The following is a 20,608-nucleotide window of genomic DNA, read 5'->3' on the forward strand; positions in this document are numbered from 1 at the left end:
ATTCCTTCTGCTGAATGACAGAGTTGGGTAGGCAAGCCACTCAAACAATGAAAGGGCTAAACCAGACAAAATGCCAGAGGAGCTCAGCAGCATCTGTGGAGGGAGTAAACAGCTGATATTTTCGTCTGAGACCCTTCATCAGGATCATTGTTTCAGCTTGAAACGTCGACTGTTTATTTTTCATCATAGATGCTGCCTGACTTGCTGAGTTCCTCCAGCATTTTGTGTGTGTGTTACTCAAGATTTCCAGCATCTGCAAAACCTCTTGTGCTAATGTAAGTGGGCCACATGAATGGCAATGGGGTTATATTCGTTTGTTGTTTAAAAAAAATTCACACCTCCGAATGGAACGACCTTGAATGCACCATTTTACACTGCTACCTGCTTTGCATAAATATCATGAATGAATAGAGATGTGTGGCATGTGACTCGCGTAACCAGGAAACGGCCGCTGACGTAAGATCGGGTCACGTGGCCGCTCGGCCGTCCGCTCCTCCCCGTTTCCCCGCCTCCGGGCGACAATGTGGCGGCTGAAGTTGGACCCGGGCGACGATGTGTTCGATGAGGAGGTGGATGAGCTGCGGCTGCCGCGGAACGAGTGGAACGTCTGCATGGGGAACAGACTCAAGGTACGGGTGGGGCCTGGGCCACGGGGGACGGGGACCCTCTGTCCCTCTTCTACTGGCCGAGGGACGGGGGCGGGTGGGCGAGCGGCCCTGCGCCCTCTGTCGCACTTGTACTGGTCCAGGGATGGGAACGGGTGCTGGCGTGGGCAGTAAGTCTGCACCTTCTGTCCCCCTCTTGTGATGAAATTATACATGTAATACCTGTTCACAGTTGGAACTTGAGTATGATGTTTATCAAACGTTAAATAACTTCTTCTGCCGCTGTTTTATTTATGGGGTTGCCACCAGTTTGAATGTGGCTTGTTGAAATAGTCATGATGCTCTTGGTTTGGTGATGAGAGTTTGTCAAAACCTTCTAATTTTGATCAGTAAAATGTATAAAGTTTGTTTACTTTTTGGTCTCTAAGTGCAACCAACTAAAAATACAGGAACATGTATATTTAAATTTGTATCACTAAAGTTTACAGAATTGCTTGCACCTGGCACCTTTAGTTACCACCTCAAAGAATTCTAACAGGATAGTTATTTCTCTGATAGTGACAAACCTGCTTGTCAGATATCAGAGCATCCACATAGTTTCTGATGCAGCAGGGAAATGTCACACATTGGAAGGTCTAGATAGAGTGGATGTGGATAGAATGTTCCCAATAGTGGAGGCATCTAGGACCAGAAGGTACAGTCTCAGATTGGAAGGACATCCAGTTAAAACAATGATGTGGAGGATTTTCTTTAGCCGGGGGTGGTAAATCTGTGGATATATTTAAAGCAGTTGATAGGTTCTTAATTAAAATTTCAAAGTAAATTTATTATCAAAGTACAATATACGTCACCATATACAACCCTGCGATTTGTTTTGTTGCAGGCATACACAGTAAATCCAAAAAACATAATCAAATCAGTGAGAGACCACACCCAGTAGGACGGACAAACAACCAATATGCAAAAGACAACAAACTGTGTAAATACAAAAGAGGATAGAATAATACTGAATAGATAACCCAATGAGATGGAGAGTCCTTGTAAGTGAGTCTATACATTGTGGGAACATTACAGTGATGGGGCAGGTGAGGTTGATTGAAGTTTTCCCCTCTGGTTCAGGAGCCTGATGATTGAGAGGTAATAACTGTTCCTGAACCTGGTGGTGTGGGTTCTGAGGCTCCTGTACCACCTTCATGATGGGACCTGGGTGTTGGGAGTCCGTGATGATGGACGCTGTCTTCCTGCGACAGCGATGTAGATGCGTTCAATGGTGTGCTGAGCTTTACCCATGATGGACTGGGCCATGTCCATTATATTTTCAGGATTTTTCCATTCAAGGGTATCTGCGGGTATCCATGATGTAACCAGGCAATAAACTCCCCACCGCACATTTATAGAAGTTTCTCAAAATATTCAGATGTTATGCCAAATCTTTGCAGATTTCTAAAGAGGCAGAGGCACAGCTGTTAGTAAAGGTGTGAAAAATTATAGGGCGAAGGCAGGAGCATGGGATTGAAAGGGATAATACATCAAACGTAATTGAATGACTGAGCAGGATGGATGAGCCGAGTGGCCTTATTCTTCAGAAGAGGACCTGATTGTGACGACTCTCTAATGAGTAAATGGATCCTTTGGGAGGTTGTTTCGCACGAGGCCAGGCCCGCAGCACAAATTGCAACATGCTCCAGGTGTGTGGAGTTACCAAAACTAGAGTGAAGTTTCTTGGGAAACTGAAAGGTCTGAAGGTAGATAAGTCACCTGGACCAGATGATGTACACCCCAGGGTTCTGAAAGAGGTGGGTGGAAGCATTAGTAATGATCTTTCAAGTGTAACCTTCAGCCTTGGCCAGCACGTGTTCGTCTAGGGGAAGACACTTCTGGCCCCGCCAAGCTGAGAAATCTCGTCTGTGTGGATGTTGCATGATGTGTTGCCCGGTTACAAATCCACAATATCAAACAGTACACAATATGCGATTAAACGATTGATCTTTATAATTCTTAATTTGACTATATGGTTAGTAAAGAAACAAAAAAGGGCCCATTCTCATGAAACCGTCTATTGCGCATCGTTGGAACTCACTGTTCGTTTATTTGTTCCCATCAATCTCCAAACGTAGGCATCCCTCGGACCCTTGCTCCTCAGTCCACTCCATCCGGTGGTCTTCTGACTCCCTCCATTCGCGTCCTCTCTCTCTCCATCGCTCCCCGACGAAAGACCCCAAAAAATCCGACTCCCGGACACACAAGAAAGAACAACATTTCTCCCATTGGATAGATTATGAAGACATGTAGTCCCCTTTTATTGTCATTTAGTAATGCATGCATTAAGAAATGATACAATATTTCCTCCGGTGTGATATCACAAAAACACAGGACAGACCAAGACTGAAAAAACTGACAAAACCACATAATTATCCATATAGTTACAACAGTGCAACAATACCATAACTTGATGAAGAAGTCCGTGAGCACAGTAAAGTTCAAAGTTTCTCAAATGTCCCACATCTCACGCAGGCGGGAGAGGGAAGAAAAACTTTCCCTGCCATGCCGACCACAATCCGACTCTGAGTCATCCGAAAACTTCGAGCTCTGATCAGCTCTCCGACACCGAGTACTGAGCGCCATCTCTGTCCGAGCGATTCGACCTCTTTCTCGGTCGCCAAAAGCAGACAAGGCCGGGGATTTTGAGGCCTACCTTCCAAAAGATTCCCGACCTCACAGTAACGACAGCAGCGGATGGGCATTTCAGAAATTTCTCCAGATGTTCCTCTGTGCTTTCACGTCTATCTCCATCAAATCAGAAATTGTCCACGGCCTCTATTTAACAGATACGACATCATTTTTCACCGGAGAGCTGCGCACGTACGGTGCGCTGCCATCTTCTCCTCCCGCCTGCATTCCAAAGCCCTGTTATCTCTAGTCATAACCCAAACATTGCTGCTACAGAGAAATCATTTCCTTAGCAGTGGAACATTACATAGAAGCCATTACATTAGCCTTAGCAGTGAAACCTTACAGCATGTTACACAAGAATCACTGGAATGTTTCTGGAAGACTGGAAAATTGCAAAAGTCACTCCACTCTTCAAGAAGGGAGAGAAGCAGAAGAAAGGAAACTTTAGGCCAGTTGGTCTGACCTCAGTGGTTGGGAAGACGTTAGAGTCGATTATTAAGGATGAGGTCTCATGGTACTTGGAGGTACATGATAAAATAGGCCACAGTCAACGTGGTTTCCTCAAAGGAAAATCTTGTCTGACAAATCTTTTGAAATTCTTTGGTGAAATAACAAGCAGGATAGACAATGGAAAATCAGTTGATGTTGTGTACTTGGATCTTCAGAAGGCCTTTGACAAGGTATTACACAAGGCTGTTTAACAAGCCACAAGCCCATCCTATTACAGGAAAGATTCTAGCATGGATAAAACAATGGCTGATTGGCAGGAGGCAAAGAGTGGAAATAAAGGGAGCTCTTTCTGCCTTACCGCCGGTGACTAGTGGTATTCCACAGGAGTCTGTATTGGGAACAATTCTGTTTCGTTATATACCAATGATTTGGATGATGGATTGATATCTTTTTTGAAAATTTTGCAGACGATATGAAGATAGGTGGAGGGGTTATGGAGTACTTGGTGACACAGGACAACATAGGACAAAGTCAGCATGGTTTCCTTAAGGGAAAATCTTGCCTGATGAACTTTGAGGAGATTATAACTAGGATAAAGGAGATGCAGTGGATGTTGTATATTTGAACTTTCAGAAGACCTTTGACAAGGTGCCACACATGAGACTGCTTACTAAGAACCCATGGTATTACAGGGAAGTTACTGGCATGGTTAGAGCATTGGCTGATTAGTAGGAGGCAGAAAGATTAGGAGAATGGACAAGAAAGTGGCAAATGAAATACAATGTTGGAGAATGCACTTTGGTAGAAATAAATGTGCGGACTGTTTTCTAAATAGGGAGAAAATCCAAAGGAACTTGGGAGTCCTTTTGCAGAACACCCTGAAGGTTAACTTGCTGGTTGAGTCGGTGGTGAGGAAGACAAGTGCAATGTTAGCATTCATTTCAAGAGGTCTAGAATACAAGAGCAGGGATGTGATGCTGAGGCTTTATAAGGCACTGGTGAGGCCTCATCTTTAGTATTGTACGTAGTTTCGGGCTCATCTAAGAAAATATGTGCTGGCATTGGAGAGGATTGAGAGGTGGTTCACAAGGATGATTCCGGTAAAGAAAGGGTTATCATATCAGGATTGTTTGATGGCTCTGAGCCTGTACTCACTGGATTTAAGAAGGATGAGGAGGGATCTCATTGAAATCTTTTGAATGTTGAAAGGCCTAGTCAGTAGATGTAGAAAGAATATTTCCCATTGTCGGGAAAGTCTAGGACAAGAGGGCACATCGTCAGGAAAGAGGGGTGTCCATTTAAAACAGAGCTGCAGAGAAATTTCTTTATCCAGAGGATGGTGAACTTGTGGCATTTGTTATCACAGGCAGCTGTGGAAGCCAGATCATTAGGTTTATTTAAGGCAGGGACTGATAGTTTTTGATTGGACATGGCATGAATGGTTACGGAGAGAAGGCCGGTGAGTGGGTCTGAGGAGGAGAAAAATAGCTCAGCCATGATTGAATGGCGAAGCAGACTTGATGGGCCAAATGGTCTAATTCTGCTTCGATATCTTGTGCTATACAGCATCCCCTATCCCTTGCTCCTGAGGAAATTACCTATTTCATACTTGTTTATAGTAGGTACTATTTTAGCAAACATTAAATATTTTTCCTCGCCATTTTCTATGTTCCAGGGATGTTCCTGCCATGAATGCATCCAATTTTGGTTCACATTCAGGGTGTTCTTAGTTTGACAAAAACAAAGAACTTTGGTTATTAAACTTACATTGGTAAACTAAAGTTTGTTTACATTTTGATCTCTAAGTGCAATCAAATTAAAATATGATAACACGTTTATTTGAAATTATACTTCTAAAATTTGCAAAATTGCTTGCATCTTGATCCCTTTCAGAAATGTACAATGAGAATCTATTTTATTAGCACTGCCATATCAAAGTTCAAAGTAAATTTGTTGTTTTGTGGCAGCAGGTCAATGCAAGACAAAAATTACAATAATTTACAATAAGAAATATATAAAAATAGTGCAAAAAGAGGAAAACATTGGGGTAGTATTCATGGACCACTCAGAAATCTGGCGGAGGAGGAAAAAGCTGCTCTTAGAATGATGAGTGCATACTCAGGCTCCGGCATTCCTTGATGAGAAGAGGGTATGTTCTGGATGGTGAGGGTCCTGAATGATGCCTCCTTCCTGCGGTACCATCTTTTGAAGATGCCCTTAATGGTGAGGAGCTTTGTGCCCACGATGGGGGTAGTTGAGTCTGCAACCCTCCGTAGCTTTTCTCGATCCCGTGGATTGGACCCCTGTACCAAATAGTGATGCAACCAGTCAGTACATAAGGTAGAAATTTGCTTTAGTCTTTGTTGACATGCCAAATCTAATTAATCTCACGCCATTGGCGGGCCTCCTTCATGATTGTATCAATGTGTTGGGTCCAGAATAGATCATCAGAGATGTTGACACCCAGGAACTTGAAACTGCCCCCCCCCTTCCACTGCAGATCCCTCGATGAGAATGTGTGTGTGTGTGTGTGTGTGTGTGCTCCCCCCGCCTCCCGACTTCCCCTTCCTGAAGTCCGCAATCAGTTCCTTGGTCTTACTGACACTGAGTGCAAGGTTGCAGTTGTGACGCCGCTCAACTAGTTGATCTGCTCTCTCCTTTGTGCCTCTATCACCATTTGAGATTCTGCCAATAATAGTTTTGCCATTGGCGAATTAATGGATGGCATTTGAGCTTTGCACACCCGCAGTCCCGAGTGTAGATAGAGAAGATCAGTGGGCTACGCATGTATCCTTGAGGTGTGTCGGTGTTGATCATTAGCGAGGAGGAGACGTTATTTTTGATCTGCACTAAATGTCTCCCGATAAAGTCAAGGATCCAGTTGCAGAGGGAGGTACAGAGGCCCAGGTGTTGAAACCTGTTGAATAGTACTGAGGGGATGATAGTATTGAGTGTTGAGCTGAAATCAATGAACAGCAACCTGAATTGGGTATACTGTTGCTGTTATCACATTCTCTAAATGTGTAGTGGAATATGGCTGCATCGCAGTCTGGTATGGAAAATCCTACAGAAAGTACTGGAGACAGTCCAGTACCTCACGGGTAAAGCCCTCCCAACCATTGAGCACATCTACAAGAAATGCTGTCGCAGGAAAGTAGCATCCATCATTGGGTATCCCCACCATCACTCAGGTCATGCTGTCGTCTAGTTGCTGCCACCAGGAAGAAGGTGCAGAGCCTCGACTCGTATCATTGGGTTCAGGAACAGTTATTAACCCTCAACCATCAAGCTCTTGAACTGTAGGGGTAACTTTCTTTGCCCCCATCACTAAAATGATCCCACAACCTGTAGCCTCACTTTCAAGGACTCTTCATCTCGTGTTCTCGATACATATTGCTTACTTGTTTATTATTATTTCTTTTTGTATTTTCACAGTTTGTTTTTGGCATTCTGGGCAGTCCTTCTATTATGGTTATTTATAGATTAGTTGAGTATGTCCACAAGGGAATGAATCTCAGGGTTGTATATGGTGACGTATATCTACTTTGATAATAAAGTTCACTGAATTTTGAAAAATTGTTTCAGATATCAGAGCGTCCACATAGTTTCTGGAGTAGTACAGTTTTATTGACAGAAATTGAAATACAAAGTTTTTTAAAAATGGGAAAAGAAACATTAAAGGTTAGCCTAAAGATTAAAGGTTTGGCTTTATTTGTCACATGTACATCAAAGCGTATAGTGAATGCGTCATTTGTGTCAACGACCAACATTGTCCAAGGATGTGCTGGGAGCCGCCCACAAGTGTCGCCAAGCCCACAATTTACTAATCCTAAACTAAAGCACCCAGAGGAAATGCATCCAGTCACGGGGTGGGAAAGAGGCATACAAACTCCTTATGGACAGCGGCTGGGAATCAAACTGTCACCTTCCAATCACTGGCGCTTTAAAGCTTTACGATAACTGCTTCATCTGTAGCCACATTGAAATAAGTAAATGGGTCTCTTGGTAAACTTGCACAAAAGATGCCCTGCAGTAAGTATTTGAAAGAATTCTTGTCAGCATGGTAGGTACATAGTGCTAGAAAGTTTGTGAACCCTGTAGAATTTTCTCTATTTCTGCATAAATGTGACCTAAAATGTGATCAGGTCTTCACACAAGTCCTAAAACTAAATAAAGAGAACCCAATTAAATAAATAACACAAAAAAATTTTACTACTTAATTTATTGAGAAAAATGATCCAATATTGCATGCGTTTATTGGAAAGTATGTGAACCTCTGGGGTAATGCCTTCTACAAAAGCTATTTGGAGTCCAGTGTTCTAATCAATGAGATGAGATTGGAGGTGTCGGTTGTAGAGGTACCCTGCCCGATATTTAAAAAAAGATATGAAGTCAAGTTACTGACAGAGCCTGTTCTTCTGGAGAAAGATCTGTTTCTGTGCACCGTGCCTCAATCAAAACAACTTTCAGATGACCTTTGAAGAGTTGTAGAGATGCACGAAGCTGGAAAAGGCTACAAAAGCATTTCTGAAGACCCGAGTGTTCATCAGTCCACAGTAAAAAAAAATGTCTGCAAATGGAGGAAATTTGGGTCTGTTGCGACTCTCCCTTGGAGTGGGCGTCCTGCCAAGATCACACCAAGAGCACAATGTGCAATGTGAGGTGCAAAAGAACCCAAGGGTAACAGCAAGACCTGCAGAAATCTCTTGAACTTGCTAAAGTCTCTTTTCTTATGTCCACTGAGCAAGAATGGTGTTCATGGAAGGACACCATGGAGGAAACCACTGCTCTCCAAAAAAAATTGCTGCATGTCTCAAGTTTGCAAAAGACCACCTAGATGTTCCACAGTGCTGGGACAATGTTCTGTGGACAAGGGGGGTCACACCAGTTACTGAAAGCAAAGGTTCACATATGTTTTCCAACAAATACATGTAATATTGAATCACTTCCCTCAATAAATAATGTTTTCGAGTTTATTTAATTGGGTTCGGGTTCTCTATCTCATTTTAGGACTTGCTTGAAGATCTGATCACATTTTAGGTCATATTTATGCAGAAATAGAGAAAATTCTACAGGGTTTTAAAACTTTCTAGCACCACTGTAGTTGATGCAATGGTGCTACTTTTATTAAAGGTCTGAGAGGCTAAGTAATGCAGCTGATGGGACTGGGTGAAGGTGTGGGCAGCAGCCCTGTAGCCTCTGCCCCTCTCTCATGGTGAGGGTACATTATTTCTGTATGTGTTCTCTGATAACAGGGCAAGTGGGGGAGTCCAAGACTAGAGGGCATATTCTCAGAAGAGAGGGATGTCCATTTAGAATGAAGATGAGGAATTTCTTTAGCTAGAGAGTGAATCTGTGGAATTCGTTGCTGCACATGGCTATGAGGCCTGGTCATTAGGTATATTTAAGGCAGAGGTTGATAGATCTTTGACCATTCAGGGCACGAAGGGATATGGGAAGAAGGCAGGAGATTACAGTTGAGAGGGAAAATGGATCAGCCATGATGAAATGATGATGGGCCGAATGGCTTAACTCTGCTCCTATAACTTTGTGGTTTAAAAATGATTGTAAACTGCAAAACTGCAAATCCATCCCCCAGCAACAGTATGTGAACAGGTTCTTGAATATTCAAATTCATGGGGTGATATGATAAACCTGTGCACTATTTCTACAACTTACCTGGCAAACTTGTTCTGCAATTACCCTTAGTCTTACTGACGTTGAGCGCTGTTACCCTGTTCTTATTGAGAGAAATGTCCATGCATGACCCCAGCTGTTTGTGCTCGAGGATATAACAACAGACTTTAACTGTTTCTTTTAAATAGGCATTGGATTTTGTCCCTGGTAGTTTATTCATGGGAATTGGAGGGCCACCTTTACAATCTACCAACCAATGAAAATGTTCCAATCAGCTGGAGATTTGTTGATGTTGTTATACCAAGGCCATTAGCTGCATTATTGAACGTTGGAGATGGCTTATAAATTTACTACTGTGTAACAGCCTATAGACAACGTTCCCTCTAATTTGTCATGACCAGTGTGCGCAAAAATCTTGTGCCATGCAATTTTTTGTCCAGTGACAACGTGTGCACTAATTTTTAAGTGGAAAGCAAATCTGAAGCTATTCTAAGCATAATAAATTACCCAAGTCCAGTTTGTTGATAGCTTTTGGCGTAGCAGTTTCTACTGTCTCATTAAGCCATTCTGCTTTAAATGAACTAGCAGTTCTTTGGTGCTTCACGTCCTTTGCTTCTTTGGAATTCGACATTGCCTGCAGAGTAAATTCTCTCGAGCTGCACAAGGTTGGCAAAATCTTCATTTCCCACATGCATAACTTCATTTGTTTATTTTTGCCATCTGATTTCAACTCCTTTACCTCCTAAAGATTAAAGCACTCAAGCTGTTCCAATTAACTGGCGAACAATGCATCACGAGTCAGCTGCCTGCAAAGCTAAGCTTCTGTATTCCACTCCAGACATCAATCACATTTGATTGTTCTAGCTTATTTTCCACTATTGTCACATGCTGACAGCTGCACCTTACAGAGAAATGGGATTGGTCTGTACACACGTAGAAAGCAACATGTTTTCTGCATAATTTTCATTTACTGTTTTGTCAGTTAAAAAGAAATAAGTTTCCATCTTGTCTTCGAACTTTTTAAATGATCAAAGTACATTTATTGTCAAAATATTTATACATTATATAACCTTGAAATTCGTCTCCTTACGGCAGCTACAAAATAAAGGAACCCAAAAGAACCCATTTTTAAAAAAGTTCGCAAACACAGTGTGCGGGGTGGGGGGGGGAACAAATCGTCGAAACAATAAAGGTAATTAAGTAGCATTCAGGGAGAAAGTGAGTTCACAGACACGAAGCCTGAGGCAGGCCACAGCCTCAGTTCATCGCAGAGCTGAGTAGGTGTCGAGTAGCAGCAAGCAGGACTGGCCTGACCCTTGCTCCTGCTCCTGACACCTTGCTTTTTAATGTCGCCCAGCATCTAAATCGTCCAAATGTCGGTTCCTTCCTTGCTCTAGAACCTGAGCCCTGTCACTTCGATACGCTCTGCCACCACGTTTCAGCCGGTACCTGACCTTTCCAGATCGGCCAGTGATCAAGCCTCAGTGTTTTTCCTTACTCTCGGCATTGGTAGATAGGCCTCGACTCTGCCTTGCCTCGCTTGCTTCTCCATTTGTTTGCGGTGATCGTTTACCAGAAAAAGTGGTATTAATAAAGTAGTTGCATTCTTTCAAAGTTGCTGGTGAACGCAGCAGGCCAGGCAGCATCTCTAGGAAGAGGTACAGTCGACTGTACCTCTTCCTAGAGATGCTGCCTGGCCTGCTGCGTTCACCAGCAACTTTGATGTGTGTTGCTTGAATTTCCAGCATCTGCAGAATTCCTGTTGTTTAGTTGCATTCTTTGTTTTGTTTGCTGTCGCTGGGCTTCACCACTGCCATCTTAAACCAGAAATTATTTAATAACAAAAAGATAAAGTAGTTTTATTATTTGTCACATGATATTGAAACACCAAGTGAAAGGTGTCATTTGTGTTAAATTATCGAGGATTGTGCTGCACAGACCACAAATATCTCCAAATATAGCACGCCCACAGCTCACTAGCTTTAAGCTGTACGTCTTTGGAATGTGGGAGGAAACCAGAGCACCCGGAGGAAACTCGCACAGACAGAGGAAACGTACAAACTCCTTACAGACAGCAGCGGGATTCAAACCCTGTTCTTGGAGCTGCCACGACCAAACGATATGCTGACAAGCTCTACCACTATTGTGCAACAGATGTGAGGAATCAGTTGCAGACAGCTCTTTGTGTCGGCAGAACCGGTTTGGCTCTTTGAAAAAGGAATCCAGTGCTTTATGGAAATTCTCACTTTCAAGTAACTCATTAAGTTCAGAGGGCTATTGCCGGTGCTCACTGACTGAAGAATCCTGGGCCCTCCTGTCTGGAACAACGTAAGGAGGATTCAATGCAGAGAATTGATAAAGGCTGCCGAGAGGTGTAGTCTCGGCCAGCTCCATCATGGGCCTTGGAATCCTTTTAAAGATGTCCTTGATGGTAAGGTGAGGCCCCCAATGGTCAGATCCATCATAAATTACCTTCACCACCCAGGACATGCCCTCTTATTGCTACCATCACAGAGGTGGTACAGGAACCTGAAGGTGCACACCCTATTTCGGAGAAACAGGTAATGGTCCATGAACATTACCTCACTCTTTCGTCTTTTTCATAACTTATTTTAATTATAACTTCTGGTAACCTTTCTGTCTTGCACTGCTGCAAGAGATCAAATTTCACAGCATATGTTAACATTGATAAGATTGAAAGAGTACGGAGAAAATTTATGATGTCGAGACTTGAGGAACTAAGTTCTAGGGAAAGGTTGAATAGGTTAGGACTTTATTCTCTGAAGTGTAGGAGAATGAAGGGTGATTCGATAGAGGTGTATAAAATTCTGGATGGCAGGGTGGAAGTAAGTCTACCAGAGGAGGTGTAAGGTGCTCCTTCCATCTGCTAGCGTGCAGGTCCCCCTTGGGTGAGGTGCAGCACCTGCTTAGCCCCTCTGATCAGGGTCACATGAAGCCACGGGAGCAGGTGGTGGATGGTCGTTGAGCATCTAGTACATATCACAAGTCCTGGTGGTGCGACCATTAATGCCAGACAGACAATCTGAAGAGTATTGATAATGGCTGGGGACACCTGTCTTCTAAAGACACTCCCAGAAGGCAATGGCAAACTACTTCTGTAGAAAAGTTTGCCAAGAACAATCATGATAGAAAGACCGTGATCACCTATGTCATATGACATGGTACATAACGAACAAACTGCAGTTGTTACGACTTGAGGAACTAAGTTCTAGGGAAAGGTTGAATAGGTTAGAACTTTATTCCCTGGAGTGTAGGAAAATGAAAGGAGATTTGACAGTATAACTCTCGCTTTGGCTAGCGGCTTAATATAGGGGATGATAGCCCCCCCCCCCCCCCCCGGCCGGGCCAAACTTAAGAAATCTCATTTGGGTGGATGCTGCGTGATGTGTTTCCTGTTACAAATCAGTACCCCAAAATAACAAATAGTACACAACATGCAATTAAACAATTGAGCTTATAATTCTTAATTTGACTGTATGGTTAGTAAAGAAAACAAAAAGAAAAGGGGCCCATTCTCATGAAACAATCTAATGTGCAACGTTGGAGCTCACTGATAAGGGCATTCGTCCACCATCGACCTCCTCCGATCATCGCTGACCTTCGGACCCTCACTTCAAGTCCACTTCATCCGGCGGTCTACCAACTCTCTCCATTCGCATCTTCTCTCCTCATCTCTCCCCGGAAGAAGGCCATGAATTCTTGGCTCCCAGACACACAAGAAAAAACAACGTCTTACTCTAGTCATAACCCAAACATTGCTGCTACACAGAAACCATTACCTCAGCAGTGGAACATTGCAGAGAAGCCATTACATTAGCAGTGAAACCGTACAGTGTGTTATAACAGAAATATACAAAATAGATGGGTAAAGATAGGGTAAATGTAAGCAGGCTTTTTCCACTGATGAAGCTATCCTGAGTCTGTTCACTCCATTTCCCAACCCCCTGCCAAATTGATTTAAGCCCTTCCAAAAGCTCTAACATACCTGCCCACGTAAGTATTGGTCCCCCTTGGTTCAGGTGCAACCCATCACTTTTGAACAGGTCAGACTTCCCTCGGAGGAGATCCCGATGATCCAAGAACTTGAAGCCCTGTCCTCTGTGATAGCTTCTCAGCCATGCATTAATTTGCCTTGTTTAATTTAATCTTGTTTCTACCCTCACTGGTGCCGTGCACAGGCAGCAATCGCAGAAATTACTACCCTGGAGGTCCTTCTCAGCTTTCTACCTAGCTCTATAAATTCTCTTTCCAGGACCTCATTGCTTTTCCTTCCTAAGCCATCGGTACCGATATGTACCAAGATATAACGCTGCTTTCCCTCCCTCTCCAAAATGCTGTGGATGCGATCTGAGACGCCCCTGACCCTGGCACCTTGGAGACAAGATACCATTCAGGTGTCCCATTCACATCCTCAGCGTATCCTCCCTGCTCCCCTAACTAATCAGTCCCCTATCACTACCACTCCCCTCTTCTGCCTCTCTCCCTTCTGCACCACAGACCCATGCTCAGAGCCAGTAACCCGGTCTCCATGGCATGCCCCTGGGAGCTCATCCCTCACTGCAGTATCCAAAATGGTGTACTTATTATTGAGGGAAATGGCCACAGGGTTGCTCTGTGCTAACTGCCTATTCACATTTCCATTTCTCCTGATAGTCACCCTGTTACTCGTCTCCTACAACCTTGGGGTGACTACTTCCCTGTAACTGTGATCAATTATTCTCTCTGTCTTTCTGTCTCTCTCTCATCCAGCTGCTGCTCCAGATCCCTAACATGATCTTCAAGGAGCTGCAGCCGGATGCACTTCACACAGATGTAGTTCCCTGGGAGACTCTTGGTCTCCCAGGACTCCAACATCCAACAGGAAGAATACACAACAGCCATGTACTACACTAGGTACAGTGAGAGGGGGGAGAAACGGGAACCTTAACAGTAGCGTACACGGAGCCAAAGCCTCTTTCAAGTTGAAGCCTCCTTTGAGCCAAAACCTGACATTCCTGCTTTCACCACCAGCCTATTCCCAACAGTGGCTGCCCCGCTTGTCCCTTCTGTGCTTTTAAAGCCATATGTCTGGATTGTGGGAGCCAACAACTCATAACACTAACCTTGCATCTTTTGGAATGTAAAACACTGGAGCCAACACAGCATGCCCACAACTTACTAACCCTATCCCATTCCTCTTCGGAACGTGGGAGGAACCCAGAGCAGCTGGAAGAAGCCCATGCGGTCATGGGGAGAACGTGACTGCGGAGGGAATCTGAACCTGGGCCAGTGGCACTGCTGTAGTGTTACGCTACCTTGCTGCCCTGAGTTTTCTGATTCCTTATCCAGTCCTCTCACATTATTAATCCAACAATACAGTAATTATGTCTTCCTTCTCCGAGCTGGAATTCACTTTTTAAAAATATGATTGTTAGGCAGAGCATTTGTAAGTTGAATGTGCATTGCCACGCCATCAAATGCAGATAGCCAGCTTTGATTCAGTGATTACTTTTAACTGTTTATTTCTAGGAAGGCTATCGGGACGGGCTCAATGCTGGCAGAGAATCCACGTTACAGCACGGTTTCAATAAAGGCTACCAGGAAGGTGTGAAGAAGATGTTGATTCCTGGACAGATGCGAGGGTTTCTGAGGTGAGTGCATCGAGGGGTATACAACGCAGTTTCCAGACTGCTATGGCTTTGCTTTGTGATTCTGTAGTCCACTTACTCACAGGACAGTGTATCTTTACCAAGTGCACAGACAATGACCATTTCGCAGAACTTTCTTGCTGAACATGAGTTTTCTTTCTTCCTGTTTTACATAGAACAAACACCACAGTGCAGTCCCGGTAGCCCACAATGTTGTGCTGACATTTTAACCAACTCTAAGATCAATCTAACCCTTCCCTTCAACATAGCCCTCCGGTTTTTCTATCATCCATGTGCCTATCTAAGAGTTTCCTAAATGCCCCTAATGTATCTGCCTCTACCACCACCCCCAGCAGGGCATTCATTGCACTCATCACCCTTGGTGTAAAAAGAAAAACTTACCTTTGACATCCTCTCCATCTTACTTTCCTCCAAAATTATGCCCCCTCGTATTAGCTAGGAGATAAAAGTCTCTGGCTGTCCACTTGATCTATGCCTCTTATCTTGTGCACCTCTTATCAAGTCACCCTTCTTCACTCCAAAGAGAAGCCCTAGCTCTCTAAATCCAGCCTGCATCCTGATAAATCTCTTCTGCACCCTGTCTAAAGCTTCCCTTAATGAGGCAACCAGAAATGAACACTCCAAGTGTGGTCGAACCAGGGTTTATAGAGCTCCTCACATCAACATTTCCTCACTCAATCCTTATTGTACTCTTCAATGTATTCTTTATTCCCATACTTGTGCCGATCAGGATTTCTTTTTTGAATATATTTATACTACCAATTCAATCACTTCATGTTATCCAGGGATATATCCGTTTGTGCCTTGAGGAAAAGCTGCATAGATAGAGGCTGAGAGACACCTATACTGATGAGGCATGGATAGAGTGGATTTCCTTTCTCGGGGAAGAAATGGCTAATACCAGGAGGCATAATTTTAAGGTGATTGGAGGAAAGTATACATACATAGAAACATACATAGAAAATAGGTGCAGGAGTAGGCCATTCGGCCCTTCGAGCCTGCACCGCCATTTATTATGATCATGGCTGATCATCCAACTCAGAACCCCGCCCCAGCCTTCCCTCCATACCCCCTGACCCCCGTAGCCACAAGGGCCATATCTAACTCCCTCTTAAATATAGCCAATGAACTGGCCTCAACTGTTTCCTGTGGCAGAGAATTCCACAGATTCACCACTCTCTGTGTGAAGAAGTTTTTCCTAATCTCGGTCCTAAAAGGCTTCCCCTCTATCCTCAAACTGTGGCCCCTCGTTCTGGACTTCCCCAACATCGGGAACAATCTTCCTGCATCTAGCCTGTCCAATCCCTTTAGGATCTTATACGTTTCAATCAGATCCCCCCTCAATCTTCTAAATTCCAACGAGTACAAGCCCAGTTCATCCAGTCTTTCTTCATATGAAAGTCCTGCCATCCCAGGAATCAATCTGGTGAACCTTCTTTGTACTCCCTCTATGGCAAGGATGTCTTTCCTCAGATTAGGGGACCAAAACTGCACACAATACTCCAGGTGTGGTCTCACCAAGGCCTTGTACAACTGCAGTAGTACCTCCCTGCTCCTGTACTCGAATCCTCTCGCTATAAATGCCAGCATACCATTCGCCTTTTTCACCGCCTGCTGTACCTGCATGCCCACTTTCAATGACTGGTGTATAATGACACCCAGGTCTCGTTGCACCTCCCCTTTTCCTAATCGGCCACCATTCAGATAATAATCTGTTTTCCTATTTTTGCCACCAAAGTGGATAACTTCACATTTATCCACATTAAATTGCATCTGCCATGAATTTGCCCACTCACCCAACCTATCCAAGTCACCCTGCATCCTCTTAGCATCCTCCTCACAGCTAACACTGCCACCCAGCTTCGTGTCATCCGCAAACTTGGAGATGCTGCATTTAATTCCCTCATCCAAGTCATTAATATATATTGTAAACAACTGAGGTCCCAGCACTGAGCCTTGCGGTACCCCACTAGTCACCGCCTGCCATTCTGAAAAGGTCCCGTTTATTCCCACTCTTTGCTTCCTGTCTGCTAACCAACTCTCCACCCACACCAATACCTTACCCCCAATACCGTGTGCTTTAAGTTTGCACACTAATCTCCTGTGTGGGATCTTGTCAAAAGCCTTCTGAAAATCCAAATATACCACATCCACTGGTTCTCCCCTATCCACTCTACTAGTTACATCCTCAAAAAATTCTATGAGATTCGTCAGACATGATTTTCCTTTCACAAATCCATGCTGACTTTGTCCGATCATTTCACCGCTTTCCAAATGTGCTGTTATCACATCCTTGATAACTGACTCCAGCAGTTTCCCCACCACCGACGTTAGGCTAACTGGTCTATAATTCCCCGGTTTCTCTCTCCCTCCTTTTTTAAAAAGTAGAGTTACATTAGCCACCCTCCAATCCTCAGGAACTAGTCCAGAATCTAACGAGTTTTGAAAAATTATCACTAATGCATCCACTATTTCTTGGGCTACTTCCTTAAGCACCCTGGGATGCAGACCATCTGGCCCTGGGGATTTATCTGCCTTCAATCCCTTCAATTTACCTAACACCACTTCCCTACTAACGTGTATTTCGCTCAGTTCCTCCATCTCACTGGACCCTCTGTCCCCTACTATTTCTGGAAGATTATTTATGTCCTCCTTAGTGAAGACAGAACCAAAGTAATTATTCAATTGGTCTGCCATGTCCTTGCTCCCCATAATCAATTCACCTGTTTCTGTCTGCAGGGGACCTACATTTGTCTTTACCAGTCTTTTCCTTTTTACATATCTATAAAAGCTTTTACAGTCCGTTTTTATGTTTCCTGCCAGTTTTCTCTCATAATCTTTTTTCCTCTTCCTAATTAAGCCCTTTGCCCTCCTCTGCTGAACTCTGAATTTCTCCCAGTCCTCAGGTGATCCACTTTCTCTGGCTAATTTGTATGCTTCTTCTTTGGAATTGATACTATCCCTAATTTCTCTTGTCAGCCACGGGTGCACTACCTTCCTTGATTTATTCTTTTGCCAAACTGGGATGAACAATTGTTGTAGTTCATCCATGCAACCTTTAAATGCTTGCCATTGCATATCCACCGTCAATCCTTTAAGTGTCATTTGCCAGTCTATCTTAGCTAATTCACGTCTCATACCTTCAAAGTTACCCCTCTTTAAGTTCAGAACCTTTGTTTCTGAATTAACTATGTCACTCTCCATCTTAATGAAGAATTCCACCATATTATGGTCACTCTTACCCAAGGGGCCTCTCACGACAAGATTGCTAATTAACCCTTCCTCATTGCTCAAAACCCAGTCCAGAATAGCCTGCTCTCTCGTTGGTTCCTCGACATGTTGGTTCAAAAAACCATCCCGCATACATTCCAAGAAATCCTCTTCCTCAGCACCTTTACCAATTTGGTTCACCCAATCTACATGTAGATTGAAGTCACCCATTATAACTGCTGTTCCTTTATTGCACACATTTCTAATTTCCTGTTTAATACCATCTCTGACCTCACTACTACTGTTAGGTGGCCTGTACACAACTTCCACCAGCGTCTTCTGCCCCTTAGTGTTACGCAGCTCTACCCATATCGATTCCACATCTTCCCGGCTTATGTCCTTCCTTTCTATTGCGTTAATCTCTTCTTTAACCAGCAACGCCACCCCACCTCCCCTTCCTTCATGTCTATCCCTCCTGAATATTGAATATCCCTGAACGTTGAGCTCCCATCCCTGGTCACTATAGGGCAATGCCAGAGGGCAAGTTCTTTACACAGAGTGGTAGGTGCCTGGAATGCCCTTCCAGGGATGGTGGTGGAGGTACATGTATCCATTAGGGACAGCTTAGAAACTTTTAGATCGACACAACGATGATGGAATGGAGAGTTATGTGTCTCAGGGAAGGGTGAGATTAGTCTTGGAGTACGTTAAAAGTTACAGCTCAATAAAACTAGAGGATTGCGTACAGTTCTGTTACATTACTGCCCATTATACCACTGGTGTTTAGGGCAACAATGAAGTTCCTCCATCTGTTTGTCCACACTGTTGCACAAATATAAAAGGTTCTTAACTGCTGTTTCCGTAACAATTTTTTTGGACTAGTCAGGGTTATTATGTCTGAGCTGCATCTCTGAGCCTGAAGGATCAGTGGACCACTCTTAGTCTGGCCTCTACCCTTTGACCTGTTTGGCATGGGTGACCCTACCAAGAGCCAAAGCATAAAGCCCTGACTCCAGCCAACATAGCTCTCTGGGTCAGTGAGGCACACGAGCCTCCAAACCATGACAAGGTTGTGGTCCTCACGGAGGATACAGTTTTGGTGGCTTTGGAGAGGGTGCAGAAGAAGTTTACCAGGATGTTGACTGGATTAGAGGGCATGTATTATTACGAGAGTTTGGATAAACTTGTGTTGTTTTCTCTGCAGCGGTGGAGGCTGAGGGGAGATCTGAAGGTTTACAAGATTACGAGAGGCACAGGTAAAGGAGACAGTCAGTACCTGTTTCCCAGGGTTGAGATGACTAAAACCAGAGGGCATGCATTTAGGGTGAGAGGGGATAAATTCAAAGGATATGTGAGGGATGAGTGCCTGGAATGCACTGCCTAGGGTGGTGGTAGAGGCAGAAACACGAGAGACTTGTAAGAGACCTTTCGGATTGACACATGAATGTGAGAAAAATGGAAGGACTGGGCATTGTGTAGACAGAAGAGACTAGTTAGCCATTTGATTACTAATTTAATTTACAGTTCTTTATATTAGCATTTGTGGTTCATGAGTTTTGCATCAGAAATACTAATGAATAAATCTATGTTTTCAATTTCCGCAGTGCACTGCTGTCATGGTGTCACCTCAATAAAAATGATCCTAATCTCCTGTCCAAAGTAAATCAACTCCTTGATGTTGCTACCCAACAGGAAGAAGTTATTTTCAGAAACCTGAGTTTACCCACCAGGGAAACGAATGTCAGTGATGTGACCGAGTGCATTGAGGACATGGGATTGGACACTGGACCAGAGCAGCCGGATAGGGATCATTCCAATGAGGCTGTGAGCAAAAACTGCTACCCTACTGCCAGTGGAACGGGACAACATGATCCTGGAACAAACTGGACTGGTTTAGTTCACCAGACATGCTGCAGAAAATCATCAGGAATTAATGAAGCAGAAATGGTTCAGCAGCTTTTTCGAGACTGCGAGCTCTTGCTGAAAGACTATCAAATACCGGTGGATATAGCGCATATTTTCAGTGACAGCCATATCTGTCAATAAATGAGTCTATTCCCTGCTGGGGATTTTTGTAAAGTAGGAATAGTTGAGAATATTCAATATTTGCTCAGATATTTAAATTTAATAAACAGTAGTTTCAAATAATATTTGGTTATGTTGTGTTTTATACAAGAAAAAAGTCTTTGTGCATAGTCATCACCAGCCCCTGCCTACCTGCCATGTGAGTATATATATGTATGTATAATACACACTCATATACATATACACTTACACACACTGAAAGGCATTGAAAAATAGCGACACAGTAGCACAATACTTTACCAATGACCCGGGTTCAGTTCCTGCTGCTGCCTGTAAGAA

The 20,608-nt window shown here is 43.7% G+C and overlaps 1 protein-coding gene and 1 long non-coding RNA gene across 3 annotated transcripts in view; one reads left to right on the forward strand and one right to left on the reverse strand.

The window, feature by feature from the left end:
• The first annotated feature begins 473 nt into the window (after positions 1-473).
• On the forward strand, positions 474-20,392 carry otulina (OTU deubiquitinase with linear linkage specificity a). The gene is made up of 3 exons (XM_072252230.1): positions 474-629; positions 14,895-15,016; positions 19,849-20,392. The coding sequence occupies exons 1-3, from the start codon at positions 522-524 to the stop codon at positions 20,288-20,290; spliced, it is 672 nt and encodes a 223-aa protein (XP_072108331.1). The 5' UTR covers positions 474-521; the 3' UTR covers positions 20,291-20,392.
• The window catches only part of LOC140194907 (uncharacterized), a 61,287-nt gene continuing 43,009 nt past the window's right edge, over positions 2,331-20,608 (reverse strand). The window contains exon 3 of one of the 2 annotated variants that reach the window (XR_011885326.1): positions 2,331-6,031. This is a non-coding gene — a long non-coding RNA (uncharacterized lncRNA). Of the gene's footprint in view, positions 6,032-12,751; positions 13,085-20,608 lie in introns of those variants that run through there. The other variant, XR_011885325.1, reaches the window with a different exon arrangement.

This window comes from Mobula birostris, chromosome 1, assembly GCF_030028105.1.
Source record: "Mobula birostris isolate sMobBir1 chromosome 1, sMobBir1.hap1, whole genome shotgun sequence".
Lineage (NCBI taxonomy): Eukaryota > Metazoa > Chordata > Chondrichthyes > Myliobatiformes > Myliobatidae > Mobula > Mobula birostris.

Coding starts and splice junctions, on each gene's coding strand:
- otulina (XM_072252230.1), top strand. CDS start 522: ATGTGGCGGCTGAAGTTGGACCCGGGCGACGATGTGTTCGATGAGGAG. Junction 630..14,894: donor GCATGGGGAACAGACTCAAG/GTACGGGTGGGG, acceptor GTTTATTTCTAG/GAAGGCTATCGGGACGGGCT. Junction 15,017..19,848: donor CAGATGCGAGGGTTTCTGAG/GTGAGTGCATCG, acceptor CAATTTCCGCAG/TGCACTGCTGTCATGGTGTC.